Below are 12,413 nucleotides of genomic sequence, written 5' to 3'. Positions count from 1 at the left end.
ATGGGGTTGCAGGGTAGCCTAGTGGTTAGAGCATTGGACTTGTAACCGGAAGGTTGCAAGTTCAAACCCCCGAGCTGACAAGGTACAAATCTGTCGTTCTGCCCCTGAACAGGCAGTTAACCCACTGTTCCTAGGCCGTCATTGAAAATAAGAATTTGTTCTTAACTGACTTGCCTGGTAAAATGAGGGTTAACTGTGGTTAACTGACGGTTAATGGGGGTTAACTGTGGTTAACTATGGTTAACTGTGGTTAAAGAAGGGACATTAAAATCCCAAATGTAATTTTGTCAGATGTTTCCAGACTACTATTCAGGTATGAAAACATCTGACAAACTTGAATGTCTGTTGAGTATAATGTCCCATTAACACTGCACTAGGAACATTCTGGGGGGATTCAAACGTCATCTGGAATCATTTTGGTTAGAATACACATCCCTTTTTCCTCATCATCTTGTGGCCACTTTGACCACTAATTAGCTAACAAGATCAAGAGCAGAGTCAATTAGCGACACAGTACCTTCATCTTCCTCAAAGCCACTCTCAGCTCGATAAAGCTCCAGGACTTTTGTTCAGAACAATGCAGTGTTGGGGGGAGTTGGTGTGTGTGTTTATCTCTCTCGCTCTCTCTCTCTCTCTGTGTCCCTCTCTGCATGTGTGTGTGTGCGTGTGCAAACATCTGTGTGCCTGTATGCAAGTGTACATCTGTGTGTGTGTGTGTGTGTGTTGCTGGTTGACTAGTATGCAGGTGTACAACAATCCCCTTTTGAAGTGTTAAACATACCTGAATAATTCAATCCTCTCTAAGTATAGCTCTTAAACAACCATTTACATCTCTGAAATAGGCCTGTTAATGTAGGCAGGCCCAGACCTTTAGTCTCCCTATTCAAATGAATGCAATGTACCTCCTAGTGGTTAGATTTAGGCTTAGAGTAAGGTTGTTACAGGTCTGTGCTCTCCCTATGCACTGATCCAATGTCAGTGTTGATGTCTACCTCCAGTGGTTAAATTTGGCCTTACCTGATCCTTGATCAGCTGCTGTTTACCTTCTCACAAATCACTGTGCTTATAAAGACAAGTCATTATCCCATATGTAATACTGATCCAGGGTCAGGTTTTGCTTTTGCTTACCTCCTCATGTCTTCCTGGATGTAGAGGTGGAGGAGCTGTCTGGGGATGCTGAAGGACAGAGTACATTCCTCCATCTGTTCTCTCACCAGCATCCATTTACTATCCACCGTCTGGAACTTGTAGACCTTACAAACCGGGTTCTTAAAGACTGGGAGAGGGAGAGGGAGGGGGAGAGAGAGAGAGGGAGGGAGGAGGTGGAGGGTGAGAGGGGGAGAAGGAGGGTAGAAAGAGGGAGAGAGAGAGAGTGAGGGAGGAGGTGGAGGGTGAGAAGGAGGGTAGAAAGAGGGAGAGAGAGAGAGTGAGAGAGAGAAAGAGAGGGGAGGGACAGAGGGTGAGAGGGCGTTGGGCGAAGGGAGAGGAAGAGGAAGGGAGAGGTGGTAAAGGGGGGGATAAAGATGGAGAGAGGTAGAAGGAGGAGAGAGAAACCGAGACATACAGTATCAACCATCACGACATACTGAAAATGATCACATACACCTTCAAAGACAAAGAAGTTTCACAAACATCAACCAGACAATGTGCTTTGGTTCTAAACAAACTTTGATACCGAGGAAAAATCCAAAGACAAAACTCAAACCCTTCAAAAAACGTATTTTCATGTGGCATGTGCTGCAAATGAAATCCCATAATCAATAACAGTGTCTGCGATAGATAAGGTTGCTGCTTGCCTCATCTTCCAAGAGCCGCATCTCTCTCTCTCTATCGCTCTTTCTCCATCTCTCTCTCCAAGACTTATAAAATGAAGAATATAAGAGATCTCAGGTCAGCCCATTAAATGATTCTTTCATTATGAAACAATTGCTTCATTGAATTTGATTCCCATTTGAATGATTTGTTTATGATAGAGCAGTGAAGGAAAGGGAAGATGGTTGACTCCCCAAACTTTGCCTCACCATCTTCTCCTATTAAACCCCATTCAAATTCAACCCTTCCACTCCTCTTCCTTTTTCTTCCTAGAGTGGCTATTAGCAGCAATCATGCGGCAACCAAAAAACAGCTTTAATACTCTTATCAGTGTGCTGGCAGTCGCTGGGCGAGAAAGCCGGAAAAAGCCGTACGCCTCAAACAGCTATTCGCAGTTCGCTGCCGTTGCTCCTTTTCTTAGAGGCCACGCTAGCGTTCTGGAAGGAAGTCACTCAATAGTAATAAGCTGTAGCGCTCCGATAGTAGTAGAAGAGACTTCACCATTGAAGACGGAGGCTTCAAGATGTGTAATGCTTCCAAAAAAGCTACACGGCACCGAGGGTTGGGAATCACAAGTGTGACCCAAGCACTTATTCCTCCCTTTTAAAAAATAAAATCACTTCCCCTCTTTCTTGTGAAGCTGCAATCAACCAACTAACAGTGGTAATGTCAGTCCAACTCCTGGAGGAGAGGAGAGAGGAGGGGAGAGGAAGGGGAGGAGAGGAGGAGAGGAGAGGAGGGGAGAGGAAGGGGAGGAGAGGAGGAGAGGAAGGGGAGGAGAGGAGGGGAGAGGAAGGGGAGGAGAGGAGGAGAGGAGGGGAGAGGAAGGGTAGGAGAGGAGGGGAGAGGAGGCGGAGGAGAGGAGGGGAGAGGAGGCGGAGGAGAGGAGGGGAGAGGAGGCGGAGGAGAGGAGGAGAGGAGGGGAGAGGAGGCAGAGGAGAGGAGGAGGGGGAGGAGGGGAGGAGAGGAGGAGAGGAGGGGAGAGGAAGGGGAGGAGGGGAGGAGAGGAAGGGAGAGGAGGCAGAGGAGAGGAGGGGAGAGGAAGGGGAGGAGAGGAGGGGAGAGGAAGGGAGGAGAGGAGAGGAGGGGAGAGGAAGGGGAGGAGAGGAGGGGAGAGGAGGGGAGGAGAGGAGGGGAGAGGAGGCGGAGGAGAGGAGGGAGAGGAGGCGGAAGAGGAGGGGAGAGGAGGGGAGAGGAGGAGAGGAGGGGAGGGGAGGGGAGGGGGGAGGAGAGGAGGGGAGGAAGGGGAGGAGAGGAGGGGGAGGAGGGGAGAGGAGGCGGAGGGAGAGGAGGAGAGGAGGGGAGAGGAGGGGAGGAGAGGAGGGGAGAGGGGGAGGAAGGGGAGAGAGAGGAGGGGAGGGAGGAGGAGGAGGGGAGAGGGAGGGGAGGAGGGGAGAGGAAGGGGAGGAGAGGAGGGAGAGAGGGAGAGGAGGCAGAGGAGAGGAGGGGGGAGGAAGGGAGGAGGAGAGGGAGGAGGGAGAGGAAGGGGAGGAGAGGAGGAGAGGAGGCAGAGGAGAGGAGGGAGAGGAGGAGAGGAGGGGAGAGGAAGGGGAGCAGAGGAGGCGGAGAGAGAGGAGAGGAGGCGGAGGGAGGGGGAGGAGAGGAGGGGAGAGGAAGGGGAGGGAGGAGGAGAGGAGGAGGAGGAGAGAGGGGAGGGAGAGGGAGGGAGAGGAGAGGAGGAGAGGAGGGAGGAGGGGAGAGGGGAGGAGAGGGGGAGAGGAGGCGGAAGAGAGGAGGGGAGAGGAAGGGGAGAGGAGGCAGAGGAGAGAGGAGGGGAGAGGAAGGGAGGAGAGAGAGGAGGGGAGAGGAAGGGGAGGAGGAGGAGAGGGAGAGGAGGCGGAGGAGAGGAGGAGAGGAGGGGAGAGGAAGGGGAGGAGAGGAGGAGGGAGGGGAGAGGAAGGGGAGGAGAGAGAGGAGGGGAGAGGAGGCGGGGGAGAGGAGGGGAGGAGAGGAGAGGAAGGGGAGGAGAGGAGGCGAGGAGGAGAGGAGGCAGAGGAGAGGAGGGGAGAGGGAAGAGGGAGAGGGAGGAGGGAGGAAGGGGAGGGAGAGGGAGGGAGAGGAGGGAGAGGAGGGAGGAGGAGGAGGGGAGGAGGGGGAGAGGAGGCGGAGGAGAGGAGGGAGGAGGAGAGGAGGAGGAGGGGAGGAGAGGAGGGGGGGAGAGGAAGGGGAGGGGAGGAGAGGAGGAGGAGGGAGGGGAGGAGAGGAGGAGAGGAGGGAGGGAGGGGAGGGGAGGAGGGAGGGAGAGGAGGGGAGAGGAAGGGGAGGAGGGGAGGAGAGGAGAGGAGAGGAGGGGAGGAGGAGAGGCTCCATTACCATTGCCATCCATTTACTTTCCTAGGTGCGAATTCAATTCAGAGACTCGCCCTCTCTCCGTCATCCCTTTCAATGTCAGGGCCTTATTCTGAGCACTTTGTCCTGGGTATTCCGGGTCCCATGTCCCACACAGAAGGCAACAGAGCGTTGGAGAGTGTAGTGACAACCTTGTGATGTTTGGGCACAACGAGGGGCGGTGTGGCAGTGGAGAGACCTAATTGGAGGATAATGTGTCAGAGGTGACTTTTACTAGAGGCACTGGGGTGGGAAGTATTGTGGTGTTCAGTTCAGTGTCAAGGACAGTCAGAGAGGTAGGAATCAGGCCCCTGAAAGGTTGGCTAGGACAGACTAGAGCCAAACCCATCCACCATAGTTACTGGAACCAGGCTAGAAAGGACCATGTGAAAAAGATGATATCTGATCTGGTAGAGTATGGCTGAGGTCGGCAATCAACACAATAGTGTGAAAAGTGAAAAATAAGAAAGGGTTAAACTCCCCCACCAGTAGAAATCGACTAAGCTGGCTAAGGTTAGCTTAGCATGCTAGCTAATTACACTGACAGCTGTCAGTCAGTGGCCTATTTGTTGTCATTTCTCTGCTACACCTGGAAATCACCACAACGTTCCCACCCCCAATTCCTGAATATGTATTAGCAGCCTGCGTCAGTCTTCGAGGTGGAGCCTAAAACAAGGATTTTCTTTCTAGGACAGGAATTACTCGAAATAGGTGCGGAAACTTCCTCCGAGGCTTTTTAAGCCATTATTTTTTCATAATCATTATATTCATGATTACATCAAATGAAAAAGTATAGCTCTGATTTGAAATGGAGAGGTTGATCTTGGATTATTAAATGACACTGTTGCTGCTGCTGTGTGGAGAGGGACAGATTTCTAGAGGGCATTTCAAAGAGTAAGTCAGAGTTAAAAAGAGAGAGGGAGAGGTGAGGGACAGATTGAGAGCGAGATGAAGGGATGACTGGTACTTCCCCCTTGCAGCGGACACGGTCGAAGGAGCAGATTAACCTCTGACCTCCCCCCGCCGCCACGCTAATCTGAAGGCCAATCAGATTGCTCCTTCCTCCTCTCCCCACACCTCTTAAGGAAATTACTTCTTCCCTGGGCGTCCCCCCCCTCCTGTGTGTGTGTGTATTGTGTGTGTGTTTGTGTGAATGTGTGTGTGTGTGCATCCTTCTCCGCTCTCCCCCTCTGAAAGGTAATAAAAGTGAATGGCTAAATTGCATTAGTCAATCTCTCTAAGTCTGCGGGGAGCGTGTTATAGTGATGGGACGCAGCTGTGCCACCCGCCTTCCTGCAACCCACCCCGCGCAGGGAGACGGGTGGCACAGCCCCCTGGTGCCTGCCTCTCGCTAGCTAATTGCGACAGATAGTGACAATGACGACGGGTATAGAGAACAGAGCTGTAGGGAAAGTCATACCAACACACGCTGAGGACGGAAATAGAGACAGAGAAAAAGACGAAGATAAGACTTTCTAAAAAGTACCGGGATACGATAATGAGGAAGGGAAAGAAAAAAATAAAGCATAGAAGAAGAGCAGGATGGAGTTGGAGACTCAGAAGGGTTTCTTTTCTCCTCTGGAGAGGAACGAGTGATGAGAAAAGGGAAAGAAGGGCTTTATATTCCCAACACAGCAGGGAGCAGTGACCTTCTCAAGTCTCTCCTTCTCCTCCTCCCTCGTTCCCTCTCTCTCTCTTTTCTCACTCCTGGTGTTTCGGCTCGATTCTCCCCGCCCCCAGTGATCGAGTAACAAGCGAACTTAATTGGTATCACAGGATCGACGTGGTGTCGCTTCCGCTTGTCTGCCTCTCCAGCCAGTCCACACAGAACAGATACAGAACCAGGACTGGAGCCGCCAAGGGAGGCAGGCGGACTTTCACCTTGTCTGGGGATATAATTACCTGCTTTAAAGGGGCACTTCACCATTTTATATATTTTTTTTTGTACATCATATTAGTCCTGTCCTGCACCCATACCAGTGTCTAGATGTTTGAAAAAGGCATTTTCTACATTTGGTAGTCAAATAGAAAAGAAGAAAAGGTCCCACTATGGTGTCATCGGAGACACTGGTATGGTGCTGTAGATAATGAATAAAAGGTTACAACGGGGTGAATTCCATTAGAGCCACCGTTGGCCAAGTCTCACACCTTTCCCACTGTCTCTCCCTCCCTTTACTTACTTAAACCAAGGCTTCCCGTTTTAATCTGAGAATGAATAATATGAGTTCTTTAATCAAACTGGGTAGCCCCATTGAGACTTCAAATCTCTTTGGCGGGAGAAGGTTAGTCAAGGGCGGCGCACTTTCCAATGAGAAAACCAAGAAGTATACGGGGGTTAACTTAATGGATCACTTTATTACACTATGTCAATTTCAAGCTGCTTTTGGGGGTAACACTAGGTCATGGTAATTACAGGGGTGTAATAGTTTTTTTTAAGAGAAAATGCAAAAAAACTGGAGAAATCTTTTCAGTAATAAACTAATTTCACTAGGAGAGATTGGGGTGATTGGTTAGACAGGGGGAGGAAGGGGGATCAAATTAGAGGGGATGAAATTAGCCTTAAAGCTCTTCCCACTGATTACAGGGTTGCCATGACGATGGACGTCAGCAGTTAAATTATAGGTGTTTAAAGGTAGAAGGAACAAGCGTAGTTGAACTTACCAGCACCCGTCAGGGGGCTATTATCTTTGTCGTTCTGGGTTCCCTGTGATGACTCACAAACTAAGGTGCACTGTGGAAAGAAGAGAGAGAGAGAGAGAGATGTTTGATGTTTACATGTACATGTCAGATCTCTACCATCAAACACACACATATGAATGTACATTAAACTCTGCTTTTCTCTGAGCAGCGGGGCGGCCACGTCTCGCCTGACATGTTGTTGGTTCAGCATGTCTTGCTCTTTAAATACATATTCATTTAGCTCAGTGTTTTTTGGGACAGCAGGAGGTAAATGACAGGTGAGGCTAAACACATATGTAGACAGACAGACAGACAGACAGACAGACAGACAGACAGACAGACAGACAGAGACAGACAGAGACAGACAGACAGAGACAGACAGAGACAGACAGAGACAGACAGATCCTCCGTCACTCAAGAACACTCTATGTGTTTGTCACCATCTCCTTTGATAATGAGTATCTTCCCATCACAGCTGCTGAATGTCCCTTTCTGATGATGCGTGCGGGATAAGACATCAAAGTGCCAGTGACAACCAACAGTTTTCAGGCCTCTCTGTCAGTGGCATCGAGGCTGACAAACCATCAGAAATACACTTTACCAATTACTAGGACTGCTACTTTTGCGAAAAAAGTGGAATTTAGTGAAACAAGGTAGCTTCATTTACATCAGGGGAACATATTGAAACAAGGTAGCTCTCTTCACGTCAGGGGAATATAGTGAAACAAGGTAGCTTTCTTCGCGTCAGGGGGAATATAGTGAAACAAGGTAGCTTTCTTCGCGTCAGGGGAATATAGTGAAACAAGGTAGCTTTCTTTGCGTCAGGGGAATATAGTGAAACAAGGTAGCTTTCTTTGCGTCAGGGGAATATAGTGAAACAAGGTAGCTTTCTTCGCGTCAGGGGAATATAGAGAAACAAGGTAGCTTCATTTACGTCAGGGGAATATAGAGAAACAAGGTAGCTTTCTTCACGTCAGGGGAATATAGAGAAACAAGGTAGCTTCATTTACGTCAGGGGAATATAGTGAAACAAGGTAGCTTCATTTACGTCAGGGGAATATAGTGAAACAAGGTAGATTTCTTCACGTCAGGGGAATATAGAGAAACAAGGTAAATTTCTTCACGTCAGGGGAATATAGAGAAACAAGGTAGCTTTCTTCACGTCAGGGGAATATAGTGAAACAAGGTAGCGAACAGAGACCGTGTGTGACTGCATGAGAGCGAAGTGTTGCATTTCACTCGTCTCAATAACGTAGCCTATTCATTGATGATTGGTCTTGCTTTACTGAAGTTCCGAGACATTGCACGCTAAGAAATAGCAAGATACAGCTTTTGATAGCCAATAGATAGGCCTAGTTCACGGTTCTGACTCTGTGTGCCTGGTGGGCCCATGCTGTGCCCCTCCCCTCTCTCTCCGTCCCTCGCTAGCTCGCTATGAAAGATGTGAGTGTTTGTGTTCTCAGAAGTACGTCAGCTAATCAGTCTCCTCCATTCCAAAAATACAGAATTTGAAAAATCCTGACACTCAGAAATGAAAGTCGACACCCGGAGTCAACGTGCAATCTATTATTTTGGAGTCAACTCTCTACCACCACATCATTGTAGTGGCAGAGAAAGGCAAGCGACAACAGTGGAGTCCTGTATGGCAATACATTGTTAAATCAGAAGGAACTGCTAACTTTGCGAGGTGGGATTGAGGTAGAGTAATGGCAGTACAGGTGCAACGCTGGTGCAGCGTGAGACGACTGTTGCTGAGCAACCTGAGCCATCTGAGAGGGAGAGGGACGCAACGCTGAGCCAGCGTGAGACCCCAGGTGCAACGCTGTTGCTGAGCAGTTGCTGGCAGCAGTACAGGTGCAACGCTGAGCCATCTGAGAGGGACGCAGCGTGAGACCCCGACTGTTGCTGGCAGCAGTACAGGTGCAACGCTGAGCCATCTGAGAGGGACGCAGCGTGAGACCCCGACTGTTGCTGGCAGCAGTACAGGTGCAACGCTGAGCCATCTGAGAGCGGAGCGACTGTTGCTGTGCAGACAGGTGCAACGCTGAGCCATCTGAGAGGGTTGCTGGCAGCTGGCAGCAGCACAGTTGTATCGGGAATTCAAGTTTTATTAAACTCTTCTTACAGTTTTAACTGAAAAACAATACAAAAATGGCTGTGAAAACATTCAGATAAATTGTCCACACACACACACAGACACACGACACCATCAAAAGACAGCAGGAACCAGAGGCAGCCAGCCATGTTAGAGCCCCAGTCAATTATATAAGACTGCTCTCTGTGACTGATTTACTCACAGTGGTCACACACACACACACACACACACAGAGAGAGAGCGCAAAGGTAACGAGGAGAAGTGTCAACAGACTACAGTTAGACTGGGTCAGTGAACACCCTATGCTACGGAATTATGTTATCTCCTCTCAGAAAGACATCATTTCTACTGTACGCAGATCCATTTTGACTGCCTCCTCATACATGCACAACTACCAGCCAGGTCACACCAGATCAACTTCAGTATTCCACATTTGTCCAGGACCCCAGGATGTCGGGAGATGCCTTCAATACCATCCACTAGGGGCAGTGTGAATGCCTATTACCATCAAGTAGGTTTGCGGCTTGCTAGGGCTTTGTGGATGGGGATAAAGGATCTTAAACCGTGTGCTCCGGGTTCAGAGGATCGCGGGTTCAAGCCCAGTGCTGGGCAGTCTTTTTTTTCCAGTTTTAACACAATCCTAAACCTCAGAATGAATGCCTAAACCTAAACAAACGTTGAAAACAGAAGTGAGACCGTGACATCTTGTTGCAAGTACAGTGCTTATATGCTACACATATTATTATATTTTAGACTAAACTAAATATTCCCATTGGGTGGAATAACTAGTCAAATGAAGGAAAAGTACATACATAAACTTTGTTTTTGGTGTGAAAACACCCCATTGGGAGGACGTTTGAGCACTCTTCAGGTACCTGGCGATCTCAGAAGAAGACATCATCTCCCTCTCGCTCTCATTCCTGTGTTTCTCAGATGGTGCAGAGTAGCATGTCGTGGTGGATCAGCATAGTTGATTGTAGGTGGGATGGTCTCACAAGGGAGATGCCATTTATTCAGACGAGGTGAGTCTCGTAGGAAGGCTATAAGGCCATGGGGTTTAGCCGACTATCCCACACAAATAGAAGAAGGATGTATGACGCTCCCTCTCTCTAATTCTCTAATGCTCTTTGTGCACATAATCACACACAGCATTCAGGCTGTCTGAGCCAATGGCTTCTCTGGCTTGCGCTCTCTCTCTCCCCCACACACACACACAAACGCCGTACGCACACACACATGATAAACATATTCAGTATCTAAGAGTCCCTATCCCACTCTCACCCTCTCGTCACACTTTTACACCCCCCCCCCCCCCCCACCCACCCACCACACACACACACAGGATCCAAGGGCTGTAAGGGCTTGATGAATCTCATTGGGCCACTTGAGCAGTGACAGACTAATCCTGCAAGCATTAGTGCTAGCCGAGATATCTGGAGGGGAACGACTCTCACACACATACACACACACACACACACACACACACGTCCTCACCTTCTGGGCCTGCTGCACGTCGGCCGTGATGTGATCCAAGTCCCCCTCCTCCATCTCCCCCATGTTCACACGGCTCACCAACACTGTCCCCACCGCCAACACACCATCAGAAGACCTGAGGGAGAGTGGACAGAGTGTCAACTACGGGAACGAGAGAGAAAAGAGGGCAGAAGCGAGATTGAGAACAGAAGTGCAGATGGAGCAGCCAATGGGACAGAGAATAGAGGTGCAGATGGAGCAGCCAATGGGACAGAGAATAGAGGTGTAGATGAAGCAGCCAAATGGGACAGAGAATGGAGGTGTAGATGGAGCAGCCAAATGGGACAGAGAATAGAGGTGTAGATGGAGGAGCCAAATGGGACAGAGAATAGAGGTGTAGATGGAGCAGCCAATGGAACAGAGAATAGAGGTGTAGATGGAGCAGCCAATGGGACAGAGAATAGAGGTGTAGATGGAGCAGCCAATGGGACAGAGAATAGAGGTGTAGATGGAGCAGCCAATGGAACAGAGAATAGAGGTGTAGATGGAGCAGCCAATGGGACAGAGAATAGTGGTGTAGATGTAGCAGCCAATGGGACAGAGAATAGAGGTGTAGATGGAGCAGCCAAATGGGACAGAGAATAGAGGTGTAGATGGAGCAGCCAATGGGACAGAGAATAGAGGTGTAGATGGAGCAGCCAAATGGGACAGAGCATAGAGGTGTAGATGGAGCAGCCAATGGGACAGAGAATAGAGGTGTAGATGGAGCAGCCAATGGGACAGAGAATAGAGGTGTAGATGGAGCAGCCAATGGGACAGAGAATAGTGGTGTAGATGGAGCAGCCAAAGGGACAGAGAATAGAGGTGTAGATGGAGCAGCCAATGGGACAGAGAATAGAGGTGTAGATGGAGCAGCCAATGGGACAGAGAATAGTGGTGTAGATGGAGCAGCCAAAGGGACAGAGAATAGAGGTGTAGATGGAGCAGCCAATGGGACAGAGAATAGAGGTGTAGATGGAGCAGCCAATGGGACAGAGAATAGAGGTGTAGATGGAGCAGCCAATGGGACAGAAAATAGACGTGTAGATGGAGCAGCCAATGGGACAGAGAATAGAGGTGTAGATGGAGCAGCCAATGGGACAGAGAATAGAGATGTAGATGGAGCAGCCAATGGGACAGAGAATAGAGGTGTAGATGGAGCAGCCAAATGGGACAGAGAATAGAGGTGTAGATGGAGCAGCCAATGGGACAGAGAATAGAGGTGTAGATGGAGCAGCCAATGGGACAGAGAATAGAGGTGTAGATGGAGCAGCCAATGGGACAGAGAATAGTGGTGTAGATGGAGCAGCCAAAGGGACAGAGAATAGAGGTGTAGATGGAGCAGCCAATGGGACAGAGAATAGAGGTGTAGATGGAGCAGCCAATGGGACAGAGAATAGTGGTGTAGATGGAGCAGCCAAAGGGACAGAGAATAGAGGTGTAGATGGAGCAGCCAATGGGACAGAGAATAGAGGTGTAGATGGAGCAGCCAATGGGACAGAGAATAGAGGTGTAGATGGAGCAGCCAATGGGACAGAAAATAGACGTGTAGATGGAGCAGCCAATGGGACAGAGAATAGAGGTGTAGATGGAGCAGCCAATGGGACAGAGAATAGAGGTGTAGATGGAGCAGCCAATGGGACAGAGAATAGAGGTGTAGATGGAGCAGCCAATGGGACAGAGAATAGAGGTGTAGATGGAGCAGCCAATGGGACAGAGAATAGAGGTGTAGATGGAGCAGCCAATGGGACAGAGAATAGAGGTGTAGCTGGAGCAGCCAAAGGAACAGAGAATAGTGGTGTAGATGAAGAAGCCAATGGGACAGAGAATAGAGGTGTAGATGGAGTAAATAAGAGGTGGTGAGGAACAGACAATGAGAGGTCAAGAGAGACTGTAGGCTGGAGTTTCTCAAGAAATGTTTGTTGCAGTTGCAAGTGACATCATCTCAATCAACTTTGCTGATACACGGAGCAACTGAAACACCATT

At 49.4% G+C, this 12,413-nt stretch overlaps 1 protein-coding gene across 12 annotated transcripts in view; it reads right to left on the bottom strand.

Moving 5' to 3' along the window:
- The window catches only part of LOC115117107 (type II inositol 3,4-bisphosphate 4-phosphatase-like), a 547,861-nt gene that overhangs the window by 139,121 nt on the left and 396,327 nt on the right, over positions 1–12,413 (bottom strand). For all 12 annotated transcript variants that reach the window (XM_065024930.1, XM_065024928.1, XM_065024919.1 and 9 more), the window contains 3 exons: positions 10,409–10,523; positions 6,802–6,871; positions 1,129–1,276 (listed from right to left, as the gene is read on the bottom strand). In XM_065024930.1, coding sequence (XP_064881002.1) covers positions 1,129–1,276; positions 6,802–6,871; positions 10,409–10,523 — 333 coding nt within the window. The remainder of the gene's footprint in view (positions 1–1,128; positions 1,277–6,801; positions 6,872–10,408; positions 10,524–12,413) is intronic.

This window comes from Oncorhynchus nerka, linkage group LG11 (genome assembly GCF_034236695.1).
Source record: "Oncorhynchus nerka isolate Pitt River linkage group LG11, Oner_Uvic_2.0, whole genome shotgun sequence".
NCBI classification, from domain to species: Eukaryota; Metazoa; Chordata; class Actinopteri; order Salmoniformes; family Salmonidae; genus Oncorhynchus; species Oncorhynchus nerka.
The sequence above is the reverse complement of the archived record's forward strand: the minus strand, read 5'-3'. Positions and strand labels throughout refer to the sequence as shown.